At 37.1% G+C, this 27,312-nt stretch overlaps 1 protein-coding gene across 6 annotated transcripts; it reads left to right on the top strand.

Annotated features, from left to right (window-relative positions):
- LOC113047342 (supervillin-like) lies at positions 1-27,254 on the top strand. Of its 6 annotated transcripts, XR_003276245.1 has the most exons (31): positions 1-101; positions 6,057-6,564; positions 7,563-7,727; positions 9,135-9,311; positions 10,985-11,019; positions 12,584-12,645; positions 14,522-14,670; positions 14,855-15,083; positions 15,841-16,364; positions 17,140-17,224; positions 17,414-17,461; positions 19,131-19,199; positions 19,525-19,599; positions 20,060-20,250; positions 20,321-20,475; positions 20,642-20,743; positions 20,993-21,129; positions 21,656-21,803; positions 21,895-22,040; positions 22,156-22,331; positions 22,742-22,884; positions 23,023-23,337; positions 23,943-24,152; positions 24,238-24,445; positions 24,552-24,685; positions 24,796-24,951; positions 25,398-25,526; positions 25,607-25,719; positions 25,813-25,960; positions 26,286-26,460; positions 26,691-27,254. XR_003276245.1 is itself a non-coding variant. In XM_026208700.1 (30 exons), the coding sequence occupies exons 2-29, from the start codon at positions 6,254-6,256 to the stop codon at positions 25,945-25,947; spliced, it is 4,518 nt and encodes a 1,505-aa protein (XP_026064485.1). In that variant the 5' UTR covers positions 1-101; positions 6,057-6,253; the 3' UTR covers positions 25,948-25,960; positions 26,286-27,254. The 6 variants fall into 6 exon arrangements, 5 of the variants coding, with proteins under 5 accessions (XP_026064485.1, XP_026064484.1, XP_026064486.1 ...); XM_026208700.1 differs by having other exon boundaries at positions 14,855-15,074; positions 26,286-27,254; XM_026208699.1 differs by having other exon boundaries at positions 2-101; positions 22,742-22,883; positions 23,025-23,337; positions 26,286-27,253.
- The last annotated feature ends 58 nt before the right edge of the window (positions 27,255-27,312 follow it).

Here is a 27,312-nt window from a genome sequence, read left to right on the forward strand (position 1 = left end):
GGGCCTTTCACTCGTTCTCATTGGCCATTGGGGTGGTGTGTGTGTGTGTGTGTGAAGCTGTCAGAGCTGATCCGAGCGCACAGCTGATCCACACAGACCGAGTAAGTACACTCATTCATTTCTGCCGTTACATTTATCACCAGTTTTAAGAATAACAACAGACAGACTTTTCTATAGTTTTGAAAATTAACGACAAAACGACCAGCTTTTGAGTTCATTTCATAAAGTTGCTTTGACAGTCCGTGTATTATTAACAGTTCAGTAGTGTCTTTCTCGTGTATGCTAATGAACTCTCGCGCTGGATTTTGCTTGCAGACCAGACAATGTGCTTTTATTGTGTTGCGGATCTTTACTGTATAAAATGAGTGAAATGTTATATCTGCTTTACTGTCCTGCTCACCAGATATATCTGGTTGCTTGAACCTATTTTCAGCGCATCAAACGCACCTATAGCCTACACCTCAAACCCAAGAACTCACTTCAACTTTCTATCTATAAATGTAGCCTACGCTACTGCAAATTCAAATGCATTTATTGATTTAGCAGAATCATTTGTCTATGCTGAGAATTATTTTCATATTGTGGTCGTCTGCATTTTCATCAAAATTTGATTAGCAGTATGATGACTGCTTTTAGTAATTAATATATACTGTGCATATAAATGCGTTCTGTATGCATGATGCCGCAACGCTTTACAATACACCTTGATCAGTTGCATATTTTTAAGGAAGTTGTGGGTGACAATTACAGTACTAGTGAAGGATAGTGAACATAATGGGACAATTCGAATTTCTTTCTTTGTGGCCTGCAATGAGGTTATGATTTAGTTATTCTTCATGTCTGTATTCTGTGTGTTTGTGTGTGTGTGTCAGGGTTATGACTTTCCTAGCTTGTGTGACCTGTGTGTTGTGTGAGTATAACCAAGGTCAAAAGCTATGTCATTTCTGTCGCCCACTGGCATTTGTTATGTTCGTTCTGTTCCTGGTTAGCATCTTAAACATCTTTGTGTTGTACTGTTTACCACTTGTCTTAAGACTATTACTATGTCTGTCATGATGGTGTTGAATATAACCGTGACATTGCATTACCAGATCATAGCGCAGGATGGGGGCTAGAAATGCTGGAATCCCATCATGGTTGTAGCTGTAAATCCATGAACTTGGTCTACGCTGAATCCTTGTGATGTAACAGATCAGAATGACATGTCATAGGATGTGTCTTGAAGTAGTATGTCTTACTGCAAACAGAGTAGTTATGCCAATATATATATATATATATATATATATATATATATTTTTTTTTTCCATTTTGCATTCTTCAACCATTTGATAACGATTGATTTAACAGATGCACGCACACACGCAAAGACACAACATAGACATAATGATTTTTATACTGTACAAACTGTATTTTCTATCCCCTAACCCTACTCCTCACACAAATATACTGCCGTTTTAGGCAAGACTTTAGAATAGGGAAAATTTTTCACTATTATCTTATTCCTAATTTGCTGCTTATTAATAGTTGGTAAAGTAGTTGTTAAGTTTAGGTATTGGGTAGGATTAGAGATATAGCATAAGGTCATCATAAGGCATTAATATGTACTTAATTAGTACTAATGGATGGCTAATATTGTAGTAATATGTATGGACATAACACACTCTTGCTTGTCTGATATTACTCTATTACAGTGAATTGTCTAACATAACAGCCATTAATTATCAGATAAACATGTAATATTTTAGTCTTAACAGCTAATAACAAATGACAACATATTATTTTAGTAAATATTACTATTAAACAATATTGTAACATTTTTTGTTCATAACAATAATAATAGTTTATTATAATGTTAATTAATATTATAGGACTCGATAGGTCCCGGATGATAACCGAGAGTATCTTGTGATAAAAATAAATAATAAAAATAATTGTTGTTATCATGGATATTCAGAAATATTTATTTTTGTAGCCTGGTTCATTAGTATGGTGACAAAAAGCAGAAATAAAACAATAATTTAAAGCCGATTTTAGGATGTTTATCATACCGATTCTCACCTGCTGATTGAATATGAACAAGCCCTTTGGCATTTAATAGATGCCTAATTGTCTCAAATGCATCTTGAAATACTTGAAATACAAGCTGTGGACTCTTATTATTATCATCAGCCAGAAATTCAGAAAACACACCTTCCGTAAGCTAGCTGTAGTACAATTAATCCAGCGACTATTAAGCAAGATAAGTAGCGTGTGCTGAGAATACCTCAGTCGTGACTGGTGAATCGTGAACGCTGCTGTCTATGTGTGTGTGTTTGTTTGCATATGTCTGTGCTCAGCACATGTCCATGCCAGATAGAGTTACTGGATTAAGGACTGACGAGTCTAACTGATCCCAAACGACAACCAGCCACTACGGTGCCTTTCCCCATATCCTCAAACTCCCTCTCACGTGACTCGCTCTGTCTCTCTGGCTCTAGAGTAACAGCTTTGTTTGGTTGCTCACTGCTGGATGCAGTGCAGGGACATCATTGCTTACAAACCGTGTCTTTAAAAGGCTCACATAATATAAAAGTAAGGACAAATAATTAAAATGTCAAATGTTTTAAGCAATATCAAAGTCAGAAGTTAATTAGATGAAAACAAAGATGTTGTTAAAAGCACATAGCAGATCTATCTTTAACATAAATAGATGGTTAAAACACTCTTTGCTCTCCTGATCTGAGACTCTTATCAGGGGTCATAACATTGCTAAGCTTGTTAAAACTCTCAGGCAAGTCACTCTCAGACAAGACATGCTCCCTCTAGAAAGAACATGGCAATGCTGCTGAAGATCCTGTCTGGTAATGCCTTAAGAGGTTTGAGCTATTATTAGATTAGATTTGACAACAGCATTTGTCAGTGTTTATTTATTATAACTTAAATAAAAATCAATAGTCTTTTCTGTAGCTTGAACAGTGGAGTATGGCACAATGGGTTTGTGGGTTTTACTTCCAGGGAAAGCAAGAACTGATAATATGTAAATGTATAATTTGAATGCAATGCAAGTTGATTTGGATAAAAGTATTTTTAATGCAGTACTGAACAGGCTCTTCTGATATGAGCTGTATGTAAACAAAACAATATGTTTTAAATCTTTAGGTTTAAAACCTTTATACCTGTACAGCTTGTATAATTAACTTCTTATATTTAACTGTGATGACACTGAGTTAAAGTGATGGTCGACCCAAAAATGAAAATTCTGTTATAATTTTCTCACCATCGTGTAATTCGAGTTTCTTTCCACTGTTGAGTACAAAAGAAGATATTTTGAAGAATGTTGGAAGTTGCTAGTAGCCATTGACTTCCATAATATTTATTTGCAAGAAGAAAGAGATTTTATACAGGTTTGGAATGACATGAGGGTGAGGAAATTATGACAGAAATGTTATATTTGAATGAACTGTCCATTTAAATGCACATCATCTTAAATAAACATAATCTATAAACAACTAAGAATGGAAAATGTTTTTCCTTAGCACTTTTGAAAAGTTTTGTGTACAGATGACTACATTATCAAAATGATCCTTGTTCTACGGAGTCCTGCACATGACATGCAAGAAAAATAAATAAATCATGCAAACAATTTAATAATTTGTTCCCTCAGTGTACTAAAACTCGTTCTCTCGATTTATAAATCGTGTGCAAAATCGAGAATGAATTAGTAAATCATGCACACAATTTATAAACCGAAGGAATGAAATAGTAAATGCACATGATTAAGCCTACTATTTTCTTACTGCATGCCATGTGTGGGGCTCTGTATTGTTCAGTTCCATAAAAACAAAAAATGCTATATGATCCATGCCAGACCATAACAAGTGGTAATGTCACTTTGTAAAGAAACAATACACACCTGCTCCAAACTCATTTCTATAGAGTGCACATGTAATATGCATGGCTAAGACCACCATTTTCACAAATTTACGTTTTTCATAGTTTACATGGAGATGATAATGTTTTCAAGAACTTGCAGTTTGAAACCATTTTCAAAAGTTTAAACTATTAAGCTATTGTTGGGCAAGACACAAAAGATTTTTCCAATTTTAGTTGAAAATGGTGTCCTCTCGGAGGAAGAGCACTATTATATCAGAAGGTCATAATAATTGTGATTCCTCATGGTATGAGTTGAATTGTGAGCTCAAACTATGGGTTCCTGAAACACCATATAAGGCTCGCTGAGTGAAGTAGCTCATTCTCTGCTGTAGTACTGCTGGATCTCTGCGCTGTTGTTATACTGGGCCTATTGTGTTTCATTTGTGAGAGGATCTGGCAGAATGCTGATGCTTACAGTTTGCTTATTTAGGAGCAGAGGACCCCTACACACACACACACACACACACACACACTCGCACACATATACACACTCACACTCATAGCTATTCTTTGATGGACTAATTGAAACCAGTCATTGCTAGATATTCCCATTTCAAATCTATTCTTAACACTTCCAAAGGGCTTATTTCAAACATGAGTAATGGGTAATTATAGTTTAGTCTCATCACCAACTTTAGTCTGGCCATCCACACACCCACACACACACTCACACACACACACACACACACACCATGGTACATTCCCTAGCAGCTCTGCTGCAGGGCTCCCATGGGTCGACCATCCACCACATGCCAGGTCTACAGTATGTTATATGGGTGATAACATGATGATGTCATTATTTCTGTATGAGTAAATCTGTGTTTGCGTTGTTATGGGAGTTTGGTGGCTAGGTAACAACATCTGTGGACACATAAATGATAATTTAGGAAGGCATGTTTGGGTAATGTCATGTATTACAGATGAGTGTGAATAACAAGACGATGGCAGACCAGATGCATTAGCTCCACTTGTTCTTCAGGTTCCTCATGTTATTGCTCTTTACAATACACTCTTAAAAATAAAGCTTCCAAAACGTTGTTTTTACAGTAATGCCATAGAAGAAAGAACCAAAGAACCTTTCAGTGAACAGTTCCTAAAAGAAGATTTTTTCACTATCAATCAATCAATCAATCAAAATAAAATAAAAAATATCCAAAAAGCAGTTAGCAATTAGCAGCAGTGTACTTTTGAAATTAATTTATTTTTTAAAAACAAATTAAAATATTCAACAAGGATATGCATTCAATTTATCAAAACTGACAGGAAATAGATTCATAATTTTGCTAAAGATTTCATTTACTTCATTTACATTTACTATTCTTTTGAGCTTTCTATTCATAAATGTATCCTGAAAAAATATTAAATGTTTCTTGGGCAGCAAATCAGCATATTATAATGAACTCTGAGGATCACGTGACACTGAAGAGTAATGATGCTGAAAATTGAGTTTTGCATCACATGAATAAATGAAATGTTAAAATCTATTGGAATAGAAAACAGTAATTGAACATTTTAATGATATCACATAATATTGCTGATTTTACTGTACTTAACTGTAATTAATGCCGCTTTGGTGATGATAAAAAATCTTTTTTGAGCTATTAAAAAGTCAGTGGGGGTATTTTAAAATACCTGAAACATGTTAGGCTAGCTTAAACATTTTATGATGGTGCATGCTAATTGGGATTTATATCTTGAAATTTAAGCTGGTCTAAGGAGCTGTTTGTTTTTATGTAGGAATCATTGTTGGAGGGAATTGTAAGTGTTATTATATTTTTTTAATTTCATGTTAGCAGGACAATAACAGTATACTTGCTGAGACTGCAATATACTTAAATGCACCTGTGTTGATGGATCAGCTTGTGGCTTGCTCTCAAAGACTGCTGTGTTAAGCTGTACTTCAGTGGTGTAGCGTGTCAGTGCAAGAGGAGTTTCCCATATGCAGGAGCTCAGCAAAACAGGTTATGGAGCACATTTACACAGATAAATAAAAAAGAGAAATGCTAGTTTTACAGGTAGGTTCATAGCCTTTAAAAAGTAAACATACCTATATTTGTGGTGGAGATGATTGTTAAATGCTCCCGTTTATAGTTATGTGACACCGCTGTATGACTTATGAATGTGTCTGTTGAACTGTTTTGCAGCAGTGTCATGTCCTCGGGGAAATAATCGGGATGGTACACAAATCCATTATTAGAGGAACCTGCTGTAATTTGAGCTTCTGATCAACCAAACTTTCTTCAGTTGAGACTCCTCCCTTGTTTTTCCAATTTGAGGTGTTGATATCATCTTAATCACACACCAGGAGTTGTACTTCAGACTTCCAAAGTGAGTTCATGATATGGATAAAATGGAAAGTGTAGGCCAGGAGTCCAGAGCTGAACGGATAGCTCGCTACAAAGCAGAGAGACGCCGAGAGCTGGCCGAGCGTTACGGCAGCCAGGAAGAGGAGCTTCCATCGAAGTGGTCGAGAAGAGAGAGGGAAGGACGCGGCGTCCGTGACTCTACCTATGTGGATAAGTCTGTTTCGGGAGGAGTGAATGGAGGGATGGGGAGGAATGGACAAACACCACTGGAAGAGAGGCCTGTTCCTGAAAAGATCTCCAATGGGTGTAAGGTGAACACCCGTGGAGAGAACACACACCAAAACAGGTGAGCTTTCCTGTGCCTTTGTACATTTCCATTTCCATTTAGTCATTTTGCAGACACTCTTATCCAAAGCGACTTACAACTGGGGGTTTTATAGAGCGATTCTTCTTAAAGAGGCAAACAGACACAAGAAGTGCTTGTACACCAAGTTTTAGACAATGATCAAATAATTACAAGCTAGAAAAAGAAGGAATAAATAAATAATAAATAATAATTTTTTATAAAAAATTTAAGACATTCCTTCCAGCCCAACTTATTGTAATTCTGGTCACACTTCACTTTAAGGTCCAATACTCACAATTAACAAGCCAATAACTATGACTTAATAAACTCATTATTTGCTGCTTATTAATAGTTTGTAAGGCAGAGTAGGTATTTAGTTTAGGTATTGGGTAGGAATAGATATGTAGAATATGGTTATGCAGAATATGTGCTTTATAATTGCTAATAAACAGCCAATATGTTACTCATAGGAATGCTAATAAGCAACTATAATGAAGATAGGTCTTAATGCTATTTATTAAACTTGCTTAGAATCATGCATCTGTTTATTGTGGAAACAATTACATTAATTCAGTTGAAAATTATAAATATGGAAAGTTGTGGAACAATCAGTATTCAGTTAGTTCACATGTGTGAGATTGAAACAAAGTTGATTTGTTGATGAGAAATATTTAAACCTTGTTACTGTGTATTTAAAACATACAGTTTTATTAGTACTACTACTGAATTCTTATTTGTTTAATTTATGTACGACTGGCAAATACGCATCACATGAAGTTAGTTTCTTTATGTCAAAACTGTGTAATACAAATGGATGGAAATGTTATATGCAATACACAAACAAAAAAAGTTTAAGCCTAAATATATATTTTTTCCAGCTACACTTTTATTATTCTCTATATCCAGCCCTGTCCCTGTTGTGTCTCAGCTGTCCCTTCCGTGCACGCTTTATTTCCTCCAGTTCTTGTCTCTAGCTGAAGTCTTCTGCCTCTCTCCAGGGAAAGTTTGTTGGGCTCGTCTGGTACAGTGGCTGGGGAAAACCCTCCAGACTCCCATGGGCCCTCAACCCCTGACACTCCTCAGTTACACACTCATGTATCAGTAGGCCAGCTGAAGAACGCTCTTCTACAGCAAACCTCGAGCCCAGCTCCGTCTGATAGAGTGTAGGGACGCCTCAGTGTGTGTGTTCATTTCCTGCTTCATTCTGTTTGTGTTACCCCAGGCAAAACATTTTCAGCTGTTTGGTCAGCGCTAACTCTCACTCTAGTATTTTGCATAATGTGTCTACTTTAAAATATGTTTGAAATTGTGCAAAAAACACTGTATATATTTTCATATACAATCCATATTAATATAATGTATAATCTACTAATTAAAAGTTTGGGGTCAGCTTTTTTTAAAAAAAAGTTATTATTCTTATTCTGCAAGGATGCATTAAAATTGGTCAAACATATTATTTCTATTTCAAATAAATGCTGTTGTTTGTACTTTATATTCATTTTGAAATCTTAAAAGAATATATCAGTTTCTAAAACACAACCATTTTTAAAATTTACAATCATAATACGTTTTTCTTGAGCGGCAAATCAGCATATTACAATGATTTCTGAAGGATCATGTGACACTGAAGATTGGAGGCACTACAGGAAAATAAATTACTATTTTTAAATATATTCAAATAGAAAAAAGTTTTTATAAATTGTAATGGTATTTCACAATATTACCATTTTTATATATTTTTAAGTGCTTTCAAACGATTAATTGCATCCAAAAAATATATTTGTGGTTTGTTATATGTGTGTGCTGTGTATATGTTTAATGTATGTATTTAAGAAATATGTTTTATGTTTATATATTAAATATATTTATATAAAATATAGGGATATAAATATATAAATGTATATGCATGTAAATATTTCCAAAATATATGCTGTATATGAGTGTATCTATATATACTTCATATATACACAGTACACACGCATATATTACATAAACAAAAAATTGCAGCATTCTTGAGCATAATATTTCTTTCAAAAACATAAAAGAATCTTACTGACCTCCAATTTGAATGGTAGTATATAAATATAAAACAGCATATAAATATAAAACAGCTCCAGTCTAATCAATCAACAAATAATATACTTAATTTTCACTTTTTAAAAGATTTTAAACATTTAAAAAGCTTTTAAATGTTTTCACATTGTTTTTTCAATTCTAACTGTTCAAAATTCTAAATATGTCAAACAATATTTCATTGATGGCTGGATCTTTATCCTTGTATGCAAAATATAAAATTTTGAGGTTCACTTTAGTTTATCTTTATCACTGGAGTCTATCTCTGATCTCTTTATGAAATGAACTGTACTCTGTGCACATTTTGTGGTGCTAACACAATGCTAATGTGCACCTGTAGTTGATTCTGTCTAACACTACCTTCTTCAGTGTGCTGTGAGGAGTAGCAGAGCTCTTTTCTAATCTTTTCCTTTGACTCATTGCTTCTTTCTCTGTTTCTTTTCTCCACATGTTCTTCCTCTCCTTTGTCTGTTATGGTCTATCTACTCAAATACTAGAGCCACTGATGGTGGCGTGGTGGCCTTGACTCTTGACCTCGCAGCTCAACCAGCTGCCGAAGGAAGTCGTCGGCGTGCCCGTCGATACATGCCAGGGGATGCTGCAGGGAGCCGCAAAAATAGTGAACGCTTTCGTACTCAACCCGTAACAGCCTGCGAGATAAAGGACAGCTGCGGGTACGGAGACGACTGTCTCTGATCTCCTCTTAGGCCTGCAGTGTGCTTACAGCAGCTGCTTACTAGACACACTAACTTTATTATTAACCTTTTAAGATGTGACAAAACCATTCGTACATGCAAATGCCTCTGAACATTGCTTACATACATTACATACATTACCATTCAGAAGTTTGTGGTTTTAATGAATACTATTATTCATCAAGGAAGCTTTGAATTGATCTAAAGTGAAAGTAAATAAATTTTTAATGTTACACAAGTTTTCTGTAGTTGGTAAGCATAAGAAATTTATTTCAAAAACATTTTCAAAATTGCACCGAACCCAACTTTTGAACAGTAGTCTATGTACATGAAGTGGAGTGTGTTTCTGCCACTGGATAAAGAAAGAAAGAAAGAAAGACAGAAAGAAGAATGGTATTAATAAAAGGTTCTTACAATTTAGGTTTCTTAAAATTCATTTTTTTTTTCTTGAAATTTTGAGTTTAGATCTGAGTTTTGCAAGAAAAAGTCTAAACTGTCATGAAGAATAGCAATTAAATTTTTTATTCAGTGGGGGGAACAAAATAACAGTTGAAGTAAACTCAGCATTCTGATAAAAGAATCAGAATTCTGAGTTGCGAGTTCTTAAAAAAAAAAGTCTGAATTGTTAGATATATATTTTTTTATAATTGGGTATAGGATTAAAGGATGTAGAATATGTTCATGCTGAATAAGACATGAATATGTGCTTTATAATAATCAGCCAAAATGCCAGTAACATGCATGCTTATGAGATAAGTGAGATTTGGTCCCTAAACCAAAGTATAACTAAACACACACTCACACATACCGTATTTTCCGGACTATATCTCGCACCTTTTTCATAGTTTGGCTGTTCCTGCGACTTATAGTCAGGTGCGACTTACTTATCAAAATTAATTTGACATGAACCGAGAGAAATATGTAAATACCGTCTAAGGGCGCTCTATGCAGCTCAGTGCTCCTGTAGTGCACACTGAAGACACAGAGCGCCCTCTTGCGGCTGTAGACGGTAATGTTTTCTCTTGGTGCTTGGTTCTAAATGAATGCGACTTATAGTCCAGTGTAACTAATATATGTTTTTTTTTTCCTCATCATGATGTATTTTTGGACTGATGCGACTTATACTCAGGTGCGACTTATAGTCCGAAAAATACGGTATATTTATAATTCATACATGTTGTATCACTGCATAAAATCAAACAAATGTTTAAGAAAAGGCTGGGCGTGTTTGTTGCTATTTTAATAATTTAAGAGTGAAATCCAAGGATGTTTTAGTGTTATTGTACCTTTCAACTACTTGGAATATATTCACAGATGTCAGAGATCATAAGTCAGCACAGTCCTTTCCTTTGAGTCAGGAAATGAGTTTAGCGTGTATTTGAAGTGCTTGATAGGATCATCAAACAGGGTGTGTGTGAGAGCTCACAGTGCATTATGTCATGCTTTTAACCTGCACAGATGTGTCTGTGTCTGTCACAATGCCTGTAATGCAGGAGAGGCTTGTTACAGCAGATCTGGCGTGAAGTCATCTCACTTTTTTCTGTGTATCTTTTACTTTGCATGAGAAGGTTTGAATGAGTGCTTGAACGTGAGTTTGATTGTCTGCTGCTTCCTGTTACTCTGAGAGCTCTCATGTTTTCTTTATTTCACAGAAGGATGGACGATGAAAATCAAGACAACTCACAAAGTAAGTGCTTAAAATTGCTGCATTTTTAATTTAGGTGATATAAGTTGTTAAGTAATTAATGTGCTTGCAATGTTAAAACCTGCAGTAAGAAGCTCATTTTGACAAGATACATAAGTGAAAACAAGGTGATGGTATAATAATAAAATATTTTTGCAATTAATTGTTGATTAAATTTTAGTATACATTTCAAATGTTTGTGATTGGTATAATTTTTCATGCTTTTTTAAAGATCTTATGCTCACAGAGACTGCACATATTTGATAAAAAAATACAGTAAAATTGTAAAAATTGTGAAATATTATTATAATTTAAAATTAAAATGTTTTCTATTTTAATATTTATATTAAAATGTACTTTATTTCTATGTGCAAAGCTGAATTTTCAGCATTATTGCTCCAGTCTGCAGTCACATTTCAATCAGAAATCATTTTAATATGCACATTTTCTGCTCAAGAAACATTTATGATTGATATCGATATTGCTTAATAAAGTATTAATTTATTTGTTAAAGAAAAAAAACTTTGATTGGTGGTTTACAGTATATAGTACTTTAGTACTTACATTTAAAGCAGTTTGTTGTCGTTGTCAGTGAATGTTAAACTGTTGTCTTAGTGGCCTTTCATACATTTTGTAACTCTAACGCTACATAGTATCAGTGCAATGTAATACATATTTTAAAAATAACATTTTTATAAGTCCTGCTAGTTTTATGATGGAATAAAACGATGGATCAAAGTGAGACAATGTGTAGTGGAAGTGTGTACCATAGTAAACCAAAACATAAACACTCTTATACACATGCAAATATTTTGAGTAAGTGGATACTGTCGTAAACAGTTATAATGACCTCTGTTTTATTACCGGAGAGAGGATAAATCTTACGAGGCTGCATTAGAGCAAGCTTAAAGACTGATACATATAAGTTATGCTTTTCAGGGCAGTGATAAGTCACACACGATCATCTGATCATCTAAAAACACAGTTAGCATAATGAACAAAGCTCACACATGACCTGAGAGACAAACAGAGGGAAGAAGTGTGTGTGTGTGTGTGTGTGTGTGTGTGTGTGTGTGTGTGTGTGTGTGTGTGGTTGAGATCAGCTGTAAATCTGCCAGTCAAGAGAAGTACACACAGGTGAAGAATACATCTGCCAGGCCGTCTGTGATTTTGGCCAAACATGGAGCAATGAGTTTATGAGTGCGTGAGAGAGTACGTATGATATGTTTGTTAGTCATTTAGTGATCTCACACAGACATTTGGCCATTATGATCTAAGGTGAATCAAATGCACATGTGTTTGCGCGTATGCATTTTATAGTTTATAGTTTAGAACCGAGTGGAATCTGACCAAACTTCTCTATAGAGACAACCTCAATTAGAAAAACGATATGAATAGTATTTTTTAGTCTTTTAATAGAAAGGATTGAGTTATTTTAAATTCATTCATTATAGTTCACTCAATCAACTTTGAAAAAACGGTAGTTATGGTATGTTCTCAATTAGATAAATATGTGTGTATCAGCACAGTGATCCTTTTCCACATGTTCTTGCTGTTTTTCTTGCAGTGGATGTAAAGACAGATGACAGAGCCAAGATGAGTGTAGCTGCCAAGATGTCTCTGTTTAAAGTAGGTGAAACAAGAGCCCATCATATCTCTTTAGCATCTGCTGCAGGCTGAAAAGAAAAAGGTCATTGCCATGGATGGAATACACACACACACACACACACACACCTTGTATATATTTACCCATGTGGGGACTTCTCAATTTACTGTTCTCAATAGAAGCTAATTATATATACTGTAGACTATACTACCATAAAATACACCTTTTTGTAACTTTTATGATTATTATTCTTTTTTTTTTATCAGGCATCATTGTCTTATATTTTCAGAAGTTACACATTCAGAACATACACTCATATTCAAAGATCTTCCAGAGTTTATTTATTTCGTTTTCAGAATAAAGCAAATATATTAGTTGTGAAAAACAACTTCTAGGAAACATTAGATGATTAATTTTGAATGCACTCATTCAAATCTTGTGTTATGTGCAATTTTGGTGTTCTCTCTCTCTCTCTCTCTCTCTCTCTCTCTCTGTCTCTCTGTTTCTGATCCAGTATATTTTCTCTTCTCTGTTTTCTCTCTATGTCTGTCTTTGGACTGTAGGTGGTAATAAGACACCTGGAGTGTTTGGTTACAGTGTGACCCACTGGGTTTCATTGGTTACTGTGTCTTCCTTACCCACAGTGCCAACCAAGGCTCTATTTTATTCATTCTGCCATTGACCCACTTCAACAGAGACATTTAAAATTGCATTGCAATTTCATTTTTGCAGATACAGCGATAATTCTGTAATTTATTCATCCACGTGTTTATTTGGATGATGTGGGGAACACATAAGTAGAAAAAAAAAAAAAAAAAGTTTTACATTCGATGAAAGTGATTTGTGACCAGGGACAAAAGGTGAAGTATATTAGAGTGTATGCCTGGCAAGAGTGTATGCCAACATAAATTTAACGACTGAAATCTGAAATCACTTTTATGGTCATTTTTTGAATTTGATGCCGCTTGGTCACCATTCACATTTATATTTAAGTAACATGAACATTCATTCATTACGCCTGTTTCACACATACTCCGTCTGCAGTGCGTATGCAGTCCGTGTGTGTTACGTATGTGGTGCAGAAGCAGCACGGACTCATTGTGCTTTCACACAGGACGTGTTTGCAGTCTGCTACTGGTCCGCGGCTGTTTAGTCCACAAACAAAACATTTGTTCATTATTTTATATTTCAAATCATGTAAAAAAAAAACACAAAAAAAAAACACAAAAAAACACTATTTCAGCATTTTGACTCTTTTATCACAGAACAGTAACAATCTTTCATAATCGTTTTAGTTTAAACTCAATAAATATAAACAACATATTATTCATGCATCTGACTCCTAGGTTTGTATAATAAGCTGCTCAAGCAAGCGGCAAAACATTTAAACACAACAATTAGCCTACTGTTCTTGTTAGGATAGGCCAAATATTTAAAATTAAAACACCACTGACTGCCTTTTGCATTTAAATCTTTATTACAAGCAATTGCACGTTTCTAAATGAACTTTGTTTTTCTGCTTCCATAAAAGTGCATAAATTATGTTGCCTGGTTTATTTAAAGGTGCTCTTGTTCTTGTTTTAAACCTAGCCAAAAACCCATGTGTTGCGTGTGAAACACAGTAGGTTTTAATTAGTATACATTTATTGTGAGATTACTACATTTCCATGTCAATCCATGTTAATTTTTACCGCAAACAATGCCCTATCACTTTAATTCAGCGTGTGCAGCACAGCAAAAATAGACTCGGTACGCACTGACGGACCACAACCGCGTGCAGTGTGAACACTCTGATCTGTTAACATGGGTGCGTACAAAAAATATGCAACACATACGCACTGCAGACGGAGTATGTGTGAAACAGGCGTCAACTTTTGATTAATGTTGTTCCTCTGTCAGGAGTTGGAGAAGACCGCTTCACCTGAGGCTTCCTCGTTCCTTAAACCTCGCTCCAGTAATAGTTTCCATGAGCGCAGAGTTCGCCGAAACAACGATCCTCGAGCACTCACTCAGCCAATCACCTTTGAGGAAACAGTGATGGCAGCGAGGTAGGCAGGACCGAGACGGGACATCTGTCTCACAATCTCTAGCAATACTCACAGCAGGAGGGCCACTGTTACAAAGCCCATTGACTTAAAAAGCCATTCTGAGAGTTAATAACAAACAGCATATTTGGGAAAAAGATGATGAGCTTATTTGATGCTTATTAACTGTCTATTATTCTTCCTCCAGTCCACAGTCGCGTGAGGAAGGTGAGGCTGAGCCTGATGCAGAGGATGATGCAGGCACTAAACTGTCGATGAGTGAGAAACTGGCTCTCTTCAACAAACTGTCTCAGCCCATGTTGGGTGCTGTGGGGAGTCCCGCAAGAGACAGCAGCCCTCTAGAGGCCTCTGGGAGACGCAGACAGAAGGGTGCACGTTACCGCACACAGCCCATCACTGTGGATGAGGTCAATTTGGTAAATGTATTTGTGGTGCATAAACATACTGTGTAGGTCTGCATATCTGTAATTACTAGAAGTCTTCTCCATTTGCCACTTGTGGAGTAACTCTAGTCAGTGTATGGTGAGCAAATCAGTGTGTTACAAGAGCTTTAGATCTAGTGACCCTCATGAAAGGACCAGATTTCGGTTTCTGCTGGCTGGTTGATGTTTAGCTGGTGGACCAGCAAAGCAACTCTTTCGCCCCACTGTTTTTTTTTTTTTTTTTTTTTTTTTAAGTTGCCAGTCACTGCAACATTTTTTATAATTTTCACAAAATCTTATGACCCCCCCAGAATATTTTGCATGTATAAATATCTAAACATGTAATGTCAAAGGAAAGAGCTTCATGCATTCATTTTTTATTAACGCTTGAATTTTGGTAGTTTTCATCACATTGCAACATTTTAAACAAAATGCCACTTCCTGGGTTGACATTTCATTCAGTATAATTTGTTAATTTAAAATAAAAATAAATAATGTGGTAGAAATACATATTGCAATGGCAAAATGAAAGTTATATAAAATATATGGAAATATAAACTGATATTTCCGCCTGACAAAGGATAGAAAAAACTTACTTAAAACTATTTTTTAGCTGGTGACAATACTAGAGTTCTAATAATTTTGGCCACCACTGTATATATACAGGGAATTGTTTATTTTATGATTATAAATTCTAGAGTATCTGCTCTGGTACTTTCAGAGACATTGACAAGCTTTCTCCCACTCTTAGCTTCAGAAAGGGCCTGTTGAGCTTCCTCGTCTTCATCTGGCGCCTGACCTCTCTGACCGACAGCAGGCTGAGTCCATCAATCTGAAGCCCAGTGAGGTGCGTCTCTCTGGGCTGAGCTCTTCACAGGAGTGGGGTTCCTCCTCCGAACTCACCTCATCACCCAATCTGAAGCCTACATCAGATAGCAACTCCCAGAAGGCAGTGCAGATTAAAGGCATTTTGAAAAAGAGCTCTTCTGAAGGAGTGGTGTGGAGGAGTGAAAGCAGAGACAGGGATAACCTGAATGGACACGGCCTGGAGCAGATCCGGAGAGAGAGAGAAATGATAGAAGAGAGACATATGACACCTGCGGATCAATCTCCATCTCCTCTCTCCAGCGCACCCTGGAGGCAGAGGGCAAGGAAGGAAGCCTCTGCATACTCTGGCAGAACACGGAGATCTGCCCCTAAGCCTGAGTTATGTCCATCTCTATCAGAAGACCTCCAGATCACTGAACAGAGCAGAGAATCAGCCATCAGTGACAGGTACTCAGAACACACACATACATTATGCAAACAAACTTTTATTTTGTATGCGATTAATCATTTGATGGCACTAGTTTCGTACTGCCGCTCAATTTCAGTTCGCTTCAATACTCAGTCTGAGATAGCAAACCAGCTCCCAGATTTCCTCTGGCTCCAAAATAGCTGTCCAATCAACGAACAAAGGGTGTGTTGTGAGCCATGACGTAGACGCTAAGCTTAGCGTAAGCGACAAATTTAAGATTGTAGTTTAGGTTAGGGAAATCAAAAATGACCGCGCATATGGAGACACGGGATGCTATTCGCTCTTTTGTGGAGAATATTCCCTGCATTTGTCAACTAAAGCCCGGACAAGAAGAGTGTTTGTTTCACATTTTGAATGGAGGTGATGTTGTGGCCCTACTCACGACAGGTTTTGGGAAAAGTTTAATTTATCAACTGTTACCAATCGTCAGCGAGAAACCGGGGAGGCCAAAATCTGGCAAGGCAATAATTGTGATTGCTCTACGGTTTTGTTTTCGCAGCATACCTGTGTTTAGAGCGGGAGTTTGAGACGGTTGGGCCGGTGCATAACACACATCATAATTAAACGTTATGTTATTGGCTTACAGATACACCAGTGATTTTAAACTTCAGACAAGTGCTCCCCCACGAGAAAGTAAATGCTTCTCAACTACGCCCCTCCAGACTCTGTCTACGAAGCAAAGCGAAGTAGCAGAGTTTGATATTACCAGGCTACTAGTTTTGACCCTATTAAATGAGAAAATCTTGTCCACAGGCTGACAGACTCAAAAGCTGAGAAAGAAGAGGAGAAGCAAAATGCTACAGAGAGCTGCAATATCAGTCTAAGCAGTGCACATCAGGTTTGTGAATTGTACTGTGTATGTGTAACAGTAGATGGTAATTTCATTGTGTTTTCACAGAGAGCTAAAGTTTGAAGTTTATCATTATTTTTTTGTGTGATTAAATGAATGCATCAGCATGTGTTGTTGTGGTCAAATGAACATCACAGGTGTCAGTCTAATGTTTCTTTTCCACACTGCTCCCTGTAGGATGAGAATGTCACTACAGCTGAGTCAAATCCCCAAACTCAGTGCTGGGTAAGAATGTTAAGTGTGTTTTTACAGATCACTCAATCAATCACTCAATCAATCACTCACTCACCCACTCACTCACTCACTCACTCACTCACTCACTCACTCACTCACTCACTCACTCACTCACTCACTCACTCACTCACTCACTCACTCACTCACTCACTCACTCACTCACTCAGTCAATCACTCACTCACTCAATCAATCACTTAATAACTCACTCACTCAATCACTCACTCAATCACTCACTCACTCACTCACTCACTCACTCACTCACTCAATCACTCAATCACTCAATCACTCACTCACTCACTCACTCAATCACTCACTCACTCACCCACTCACTCAATCACTCACTCACTCACTCACTCAATCACTCACTCACTCAATCACTCACTCAATCACTCACTCACTCAATCACTCACTCACTCACTCACTCAGTCAATCACTCAATCACTCACTCAGTCAGTCACTCACTCACTCAGTCAATCACTCACACACTCACTCACTCACTCACTCAATCACTCACTCACTCACTCACTCACTCAATCACTCACTCACTCAATCACTCAATCACTAAATCAATCACTCACTCAATCACTCAATCAATCAATCACTCACTCACTCACTCAATCTCACTCAATCAATCACTCACTCAATCAATCACTCACTCACTCACTCAATCACTCAATCACTCTCACTCACTCAATCTCTCACTTACTCAATCACTCACTCACTCAATCACTCACTCACTCACTCACTCACTCACTCACTCACTCACTCAATAACTCAATCAATCACTCACTCAATCACTCACTCACTCACTCAATAACTCATTCACTCACTCACTCACTCAATAACTCAATCAATCACTCACTCACTCAATCACTCAATCACTCTCACTCAATCACTCACTCACTCACTCACTCACTCACTCACTCAATCACTCAATCAATCACTCACTCACTCACTCACTCACTCAGTCAATCAGTCAATCACTCACTCACTCAATCACTCACTCACTCACTCACTCAATCACTCACTCACTCACTCACTCACTCACTCACTCACTCACTCACTCACTCACTCACTCACTCACTCAATCTCTCAATCACTCACTCACTTACTCAATCACTCACTCACTCAATCACTCAATCACTCACTCACTCACTCACTCACTCAATCACTCACTCTCACTCACTCACTCACTCAATCACTCTCACTCACTCACTCAATCACTCACTCACTCACTCACTCAATCACTCACTCACTCAATCACTCTCACTCACTCACTCACTCAATCACTCACTCACTCACTCACTCAATCACTCAATCGCTCACTCACTCAATCACTCACTCACTCACTCACTCACTCACTCAGTCAGTCAATCAGTCAATCAATCACTCACTCACTCACTCAATCTCTCACTCACTCACTCACTCACTCACTCACTCAATCTCTCAATCACTCACTCACTCAATCACTCAATCAATCACTCACTCACTCACTCAATCACTCAATCAATCACTCACTCACTCACTCACTCACTCACTCACTCGCTCACTCAATCGCTAAATCAATCACACACTCAATCAATCAGTCAATCAATTGCTCATTTACTCACTCAATCACTCAATCGCTCACTCAATCAATCTATCTATCTCTCCTTTCAGGAGCCTGTGTTTTCCTCTGTATACTCTCATTCAAGCTCCACACCTCAATATGTGATGTTGTTCAATGAGGTGAGAATTTCTTAAATTTTTTGTCCACATTAGATTTAGAACTGTCAATGTAATGAATGTGTTCATAAACATAAATTGCTCTAAGCTTGTGCTATTCAACATAACATTAGTGCATCTGTTTTAATGTATATTGTATTGTGAATGTGTTTGTGTGTGTTATGTTTTGGCTGCCTTGTCCATTAAGTTCCACAGAATATTTGAGCAAAACATTTTCAGCATTTACTGTCAATAATGGTCATAATTCATTGATTTGATTTAGCTTTGACTGGCCAAACCTAGATAATTGCTATTATTATACTTTTCCTTTTTCTTTTTGCCTCTCTAGAGGAGTCTTTCTTATGAAGCTCAGGAAGTTTCCACAAGTACTCAAACTCAGCCACAGGTGACGGGGAGAGTCAAGGTATTTTTGACATACATAGACAATGCTGTTATAAAGTTTGGGGTTAGTAAGATTAAAAAGAAAGGAAATATATTAATACTTTTATACAGCAAGGATGCATTAAATTAAAATAAAAACAACTACAAAAAATGTTAACATTGATAATAATGTTTAAAAAAAATCTTGAGCAGAAAATCATCATATGAGAATGATTTCTGAAGGATCATGTGACACTGAAGACTGGAGCAATGATGCTGAAAATGAAGATTTGCATCACAGGAAAAAATTACATTTTAAAATATACTTAAATAGAAGACAATTAATTAATTATTTATATACGTAGGAGACTTCTTCCCAAAACATTAAAAACATTTACCAATCCCAACTTTTGAACAGTAGTCTGTTCAAACATTTAAGTATAATTATGGATATTAAAAAGTACAATAATATATCAGCTAATTCAGTTAGTCTGTTATTTTAGGCAAGCTGTGAGGAGGAAGACTCTCCCACACTCTTCACAGAAACACAAACCATTTGTGCCAGTGAAGTCCAAGAGAGTCAGATGTTTGGTGCTGAGACGACCTCTGAACCCTCTGCACTACCAGCGTGTGCGACCACCGGAGGAGACACAGAGCCAGACCTGAGCACTCTCTGTCAGACCAACACACCAATGTAAATGCAGATCTGTGAGGGATTTCTCAGTGTGTGAGAGGATACACGCTAACACTCTGTTTGTGTTTAGTTTGAGCTCAGCTGTAGCCGAGCACAGGCGCTCAGTTCGACCGTCCCGCAGGACCCAGGGTTCGAGGAACCCATTGCGTGCTCTTGCTGCTCGAGAAGATATCCAGCAGGACTTTATGCAGTCTGAAGAAAACAGCGAAATGGAGAATAATACAGGTTTACAATGAAAATTAGTAACCATTTTATCTTCCTGAATTAGTCAAGGCACTGACAATTTTTTAGGTTTAGCTTATTAAACTATTTTGTCATGATTAATGTGTTAACAACATTAAACATATTTAGCACCATCATATTTCTTTTTTATATCACTTTATTACTCAAGCTATGAAAAATTCTAACTGCACCCCGGCCGATGTCTCTTCCTCTGGAAAAGGGGGCAGACCCACAGTGCCATACAACAAACTTATGCTCATCCAGGTTAAAGGTATGAATTTGTATCTATTATTCATTCAATGTTCTTCTTTTATGCATTTCTTCTCAATAAAATTATTGATAAAAAAATTGTACTGACCCAAAACCTCTGAATGGTAGTATACATTGTAAAATTCCATTGTTTGTATCAGGCATGGAAGCACACTTGATATTTTCAGGGTTCCATGCTTGGAGATTTCCTAAGATCCTCATGTGAGGGTAATGTGGGTAATGTGGTCTGTGCGCGTTTCTGTTCATCCAGGGTGGAGGCAGGTGCAGGTGCGGTTGGTGGAGCCCGGATCACGCTCTCTTAACAGTGGCGACTGCTTTCTGCTGGTCACACCCTCACACTGCTTCCTCTGGACGGGAAAACTCTCCAACACCATTGAAAGAGAAAAGGTACATCAGTTCACACAGAAACAGAGTGATTCCTATGGAAGCCCATTTCTGCCGCTGAATAAAAATAAAGGCTTATTGTGAGTTTTAAAGTTTACATCTTGCAATTCTGACTTTTTTCTCTTAGTTGTGAGATATAAACTCACAAAAGTTTTTTCCCCCTCAGAATAGGACTTGGGAGTTTTTATCTCACAATGTTGAGAAAAAAGTCTGAATTGTGAGATGTAATCTTACCATTGCAAAAAAAAAAAGTGGCAAAAATGGGCTTCTATAGATTCCTGTTTAAGGCAATACAGTAACTTTTCCACCGTAAGCAGTATATTCCTGGGTGTTCAATAAGATATGGAATACTAAGGAAGTGTTTTTATTTATAGATACATTTTATTTTATTGAAATAAATGTAATAAATACAATAAACCTATTTCATTAAATATTATTTTGTTATTAAGTTCAGTGTTGTCTTTTCTTGTGAATGGGATTTTAAGGAATGGGCTTGAGCTCCTGGCTGTTGACTAATGGTTTGTTGCAGGCGTCTGAAATGGCCTCGGTGATTGTGACCCAGAGGGATCTGGGTTGTCAGGCAACAGGTGTTGTTCACCTGGATGAAGGTGTAAATACAGACAGCCCGCAGGCAGCAGAGTTCTGGAAACTTCTCGGGGGACAGACTCAGTATAAAGGCAAGAGACACAACAGAAATTTTCCTATCATAAACACTTTCATTTTTCAAAACTGCTCAAATGACATTTGTATGTGTGTTTTTCTCTGCAGGTCCAGAGAGTGCTGATGATGATGAGCACTATGAGAGGGCCATATCAGAGTCCAACTGTATTTACAGGCTGCAGGGGGACAGACTCAGTCCTCTTGAGGAGGGCTGGGCTGTCGTACCGGACCTCAGTCTTCTGAACTCCTCTCAGGTCCTGATCTCCCTAAAGAATGACATGTACTTTATATGCAGCTTGTGATTATACATGATGAAACCCCATTTAAGGTGTTTCGTGAAATGTAATGACGGTACTTTTTCAATTTCAGACTCTGCTGTTTGACTTCGGCAGCGAGCTCTATTTGTGGCACGGGAAAGATGTGGGCCCCAGCGAGAGGAAACTGGCCCTTCAGCTGGCTCAGCAGGTTTGGGACGGAGCATATGACTACAGCAACTGCAGGATCAACCCTCTGGACCCCTCTGGTGGCAGTGCCCATATTCACAAGTACGTTCACTGGAATGGGAGTATTTTCATATATTCGGAGGGGTCTAAAAGTCCTCTAGTGAAAATACTTCTGTTCTGTATTCTTTTAAATGAATAAATTTTTTATATTATCTGCATAACCATTTGAAACATTTGCATGAATTTCAGAATGTCTCAATATATGGCTTGTCCCTTTTTTTGTCCATTTCTTTTTTATTACAGAAGCGCTTGATCTGTATGAACTCCATATGTTTATATACATGCAAATGTATAAATAATGTAAAATATATTTTAAAGTTATATTAAAATAATACTATTAAATTTTGTTTTTGATCTACTGAATGAATAAAGATGAATTTTAAGATGAAAACAGTCAGTGGAATAACCTATTACTTGTTATCACAAACTAATTGACCAATTTGTATGTTCAGGCAGGGTATTGGACGGCCAGACTGGGCACTTTTTGGCCGTGTGTTTGACCAAAACGAGACGATACTGTTCAAAGAGAAGTTTACAAACTCATTTGAACAGACGAATGTGAACAAAAATAACATTGTTCCATCTATACAAGAGGTGAGGAGACTGATATATACAAATTTTGATAACAACATCTCATATGTTTTACTTTCATGCTCTTAGATTCCATCATCCTCAACATTTTTTATATTCGTCTGGTTTTCACTTTTATATTTTGCATATTCTCTCTCTTTCTAGCTCAGTACTGTCTCAGTAAAGTCATCTCAGTGTCCAGTGTCAGCTGAGCAGTGGTCATGTGATGCCAGAGCTCTCTTCGGTGGAGTCTGTCTCTCAGGGGTGTCTCAGATTGTTCTGGATGGTGTGGATGTACGAAGGGGACGGGACACAGTCACTCTGAGTGATGGCCAGCAGGCGGAGTTACACACTCTTGCAGTGAAAACATGGCTTATTTCAGAGGGTGAGGAGTGTGAGGTCTCCCCAGAGAGCTTGGGACAGTTCAGTGAGGACAGCACATATGCTGTATGCTGGACATACAGCCTCACAGTCTTAGGTGAGTGAATGTGTGGCTAAGACCTTTTAAACTGAATGGCTTTACATGTGTTAGGGCAGCGATTCTGAACCAGGTGTAAATATAATCAAGAGCAATATTATTTATTTATTCATTTGTTTGTTAAAACTTTAGAATAATTAATTTATTTAGAAATAATTCTGAAAATGCTTGATTTAGACTGCTTAGACTACATTATATTTTTAAGAATGAAAGTATAATAATAATAATCATTTAGAATAATAAGAATAATATTGCTTCGGGAAAAGGTGCAACACTCACTTCTAGAAAAATAAACTAAATTAAAATCAACAACGAAATTAACAAATTAAGAAAAATGCACCGTATTTGGCTATATATTATATAGTATAAAATAATATATTATAAATTATTTAATAATATTAAAATTTTAATGCAATAAAATATTATAAACTGTTGTGTTTTTGTTTGTTTAACCTTTATAACATTAATTAGCTCTGTCTCCATACTCTGTATATATACTGTAGAAATTTCAATATTTTATCTATTTTGTAATGGCTAAGTTAATCTGTATAGGTATATAAACAATCTTATATTTGTGTCAGTTAATATTTTGTACAATTTCACAGGAGATGAAATGGCAGTAGGTCAGGAACGATCTGCTCTTTTCATCTGGAAGGGGCGTCACTCCAGTATCAGTGGGCGGGACCTGTCATCAGCACTGACCAATCAGTGTAGTTCTCAGGTGTTTGTAACAGAAGGGGAGGAGCCGCCCTGTTTTCTGCAGTTGTTCCAGGGAGGAATGGTCATTTATAGACAACAACAAAGCAGAGACACAGGTCTGCTCATTGAAATATCTTATCCTCTCCACTACCTTGGGTCCAGTTAATACATCTGACGTCATATGTTTGCTATGTGTTTCAGGAGGCTGGCGTCTGTTCTGTGTGAGGGGTGACGTCCCAGTGGAGGGCAGTCTGTTGGAGGTACAGTGCTCCTGCTCCAGTCTGAGGTCTCGTGGCTCACTGATCTTGTTGAACAGCCAGCAGGGGGAGATCTACCTGTGGCATGGCTGCAAAGCCCACAGCAAAGCACGTCAGGTGGCCAAGCAGACCGCCCAACGCCTCACACAAATGTGAGCAACATCTTTACAACTCTAGATCATGAAAACTCATAAAACATAATAAAATATGCACATTGCCAGATTGTGTTTGATTTTATGTGGTTAATGTGATGATTAGGTGCCCACCAGAGCTGAGTCTGAGAACTGGCAGCTTTATGAATGTCCAGGAAGTGGAGGAAGGGAAAGAGCCTGCAGATTTCTGGAATGCTATTGGACCACAGGACAGGAAGTCATATGACTGCATGCTGCAAGGTGTGATGTATAACAAACTTTGATAAATCCCATGTGAACTTGTTACTTCTTGTCACGTAATGAACATTTGAAACCATTTTTTCACAAGAGATGAATTTCATTCCTTCTAGATCCTGGTAAATTTAATTTTACGCCCCGCCTTTATCACCTGAGTGCCCAATCAGGAACTTTCAAAGGGGTGGAGCTTATTAGCCCCTCCAACATGAGTGGTGTTATTACAGCAATGCCCTTCCTCCAGGATAAGATGTATGATGTGCCACATCCAGGTGAGAGCAAGCAAGTTCACATACTGTACAAAGAAGAACAAGTGTTTAACACTACACTTAATGCAATCTGTTTAGTACTTAAGGAAGTTGACACACAAACAAATTAGATAAATCTTAAATTAATATGTGACCCTGGACCACAAAACCAGTCTTAAGTCACTGCGGTATATTTGTAGCTATATAAATAAATATATTGTTTTCTGTATTACTGTATTTTTGGTAGCAAAGCCAAAAATCATTAGAATATTAATTAAAAATCATGTTCCATGAAAATATTTTGTAAATTTCCTACCATAAATAAATCATAACTTAATTTTTGAATAATCATATGCATTGCTAATAATTTATTTGGACAACCTCAAAGGCCATGTATAAATCTATGTATAAGTCACATAGGCATTATTTTTCTCTCACACTGCTATGATGTTGTACCATTCTCTTGGCAGCACTGTTCCTGCTGGATAACTATCTGGAGGTGTATTTATGGCAAAGTTGTGAATCTTCAGTCTCACAGCGCCCCCACTGGGACAAAGAGAAGAAGTGTGCTATGGAGACTGCTTTACAGTACTGCAAAGGTGAGTCTGGGCAGATGGATATTAAAAAGCACAGCCTTCTGTTTCTGATTTGGAAGTTATTGTTGGTGTTTTGTGTTCAGAGAGGAATCCTAGACGGCCTCCCATGGCATATCTTATTGATGAAGGGGCAGAGCCTCTCACCTTTACTAATATATTCCCTTCGTGGGAGACGATACTGACACAGGAAGTACAGGTGAGTGAGGACACATCATCATCATCATTATTATCATACACATATACAGAGGAACATGATTTCCACTGACATCTCATTTAAATGTTTTTCCAGGACTGTACGGTGCGTAAAAATCTGACTTTGGTGCAGGATGCTCTAGCTGCTCTTAATAAGACCCAGTTCCCCCTTAAGGATCTTCTAAAGAGACCTTTACCCGAAGGATCTTTTAAACCTGGAGAACCTGTCTAGGCATGATTTCAAGGTTTAACACTTAAACTTGATTATTGTACATGTACATGTAGATTATTGTATGGCTGACTCACAAGATGACCTTCAAAATTGTCATCAGTTGTTTTTATACTGTTGCCAATTGTATTATACTGACATGTAAAACAACAAATTACAGTTGAATTTGTTTGGACATGCTGTTTTATCTTACATAGATTTAAATAATTAAGATACTTAATTATTTCACTAATGCAAACGTTTCGGGTCTTTGGCTCACCAAGGGTGCATTTGCTCAATCAAAAATACAGAAAAACTGTTATATATGGTTTAAGTAACTTTACTGTTTTTTTTTGTTTTAGGTTGCTTTGGGAATGACATGGAATGAATACAACTGTCTTATCAGATTTACAAAAAATGGACCTGAAGAAAAGTAAAGGGCTTTACTGAGTGTCAGCAGCACTGTGAAGCAACGTTTTAAAAGATGTGTTTGTAAGATGACATGTTCCTGACAGCACTCATGTGTACAGTGTAACTGTGAGTGTGTTCAACAGTGTGTGTCCTTTCGCTCTGCTTCTTTTCAGTTTGCTGCTTTTTAAATGCCTGGCGTCCAGCGCTCATTTTGGCCAAAAGCTTTCTACCCAAAGCTAGACAGAACTGATTCCTCTGACTTTGAGAAATAACTGTCATGTTTTTCTTTCCTTCCTCCCCTTTCTCCTCCCTCTTTCTTCATCTCTCCATCTGCCTCCTTTCACTACACAAAGCAGCAGGTGTGAGAGGTCTGATCGTTTCACTGAACTTACAGATGAATTTAGTAATGTTTATTTGAAAATAAAAATGTCATGACATCTTTTCACTGTGAAACTTTTAGTCACCTTTAAAAAAAAAAATGCATAAACAGTACAAGAATCAAAGAACAAATAGAGGAACAAACAAGGAATGTCAGTAACAAGATTGCTCCAAGAGGAAATGAAAAGAAGAAACACTCATAATCAACAACTGAATGTTGCAATATATTCTTAGCAATGGAACTGAGTCGTATGTGATTGATGACTGAATTCAATACTTGAAATTACAGAGTCCTGAATGTGTGTGTGTGTGTGTGGCTGCTAAAAGTGTGAGTGTGGTGGGGGGTTGAGGGAAGGAATAAGTGTGGATTTAGACTTCATGTGACCAGGCCATGTCTAGGCATCAGATAGACAAAAGAATTCAAGTGAGTTTTACTTGCTGCAAACTGTTCACAACCAGCTAGTTAACGGTTCACATGTTTGGGGTTAGTATGATTTTTATTTAAGAAATCAGTGTTTATTCAGGATGCATTAAATGGATGACAGTAAAGACATTTATAAAGTTACAAAAAAAGTATATTTCAAATAAATGCTGTTGAAC

The sequence above is a fragment of the Carassius auratus genome, chromosome 28 (assembly GCF_003368295.1).
Source record: "Carassius auratus strain Wakin chromosome 28, ASM336829v1, whole genome shotgun sequence".
Classification (NCBI taxonomy): domain Eukaryota; kingdom Metazoa; phylum Chordata; class Actinopteri; order Cypriniformes; family Cyprinidae; genus Carassius; species Carassius auratus.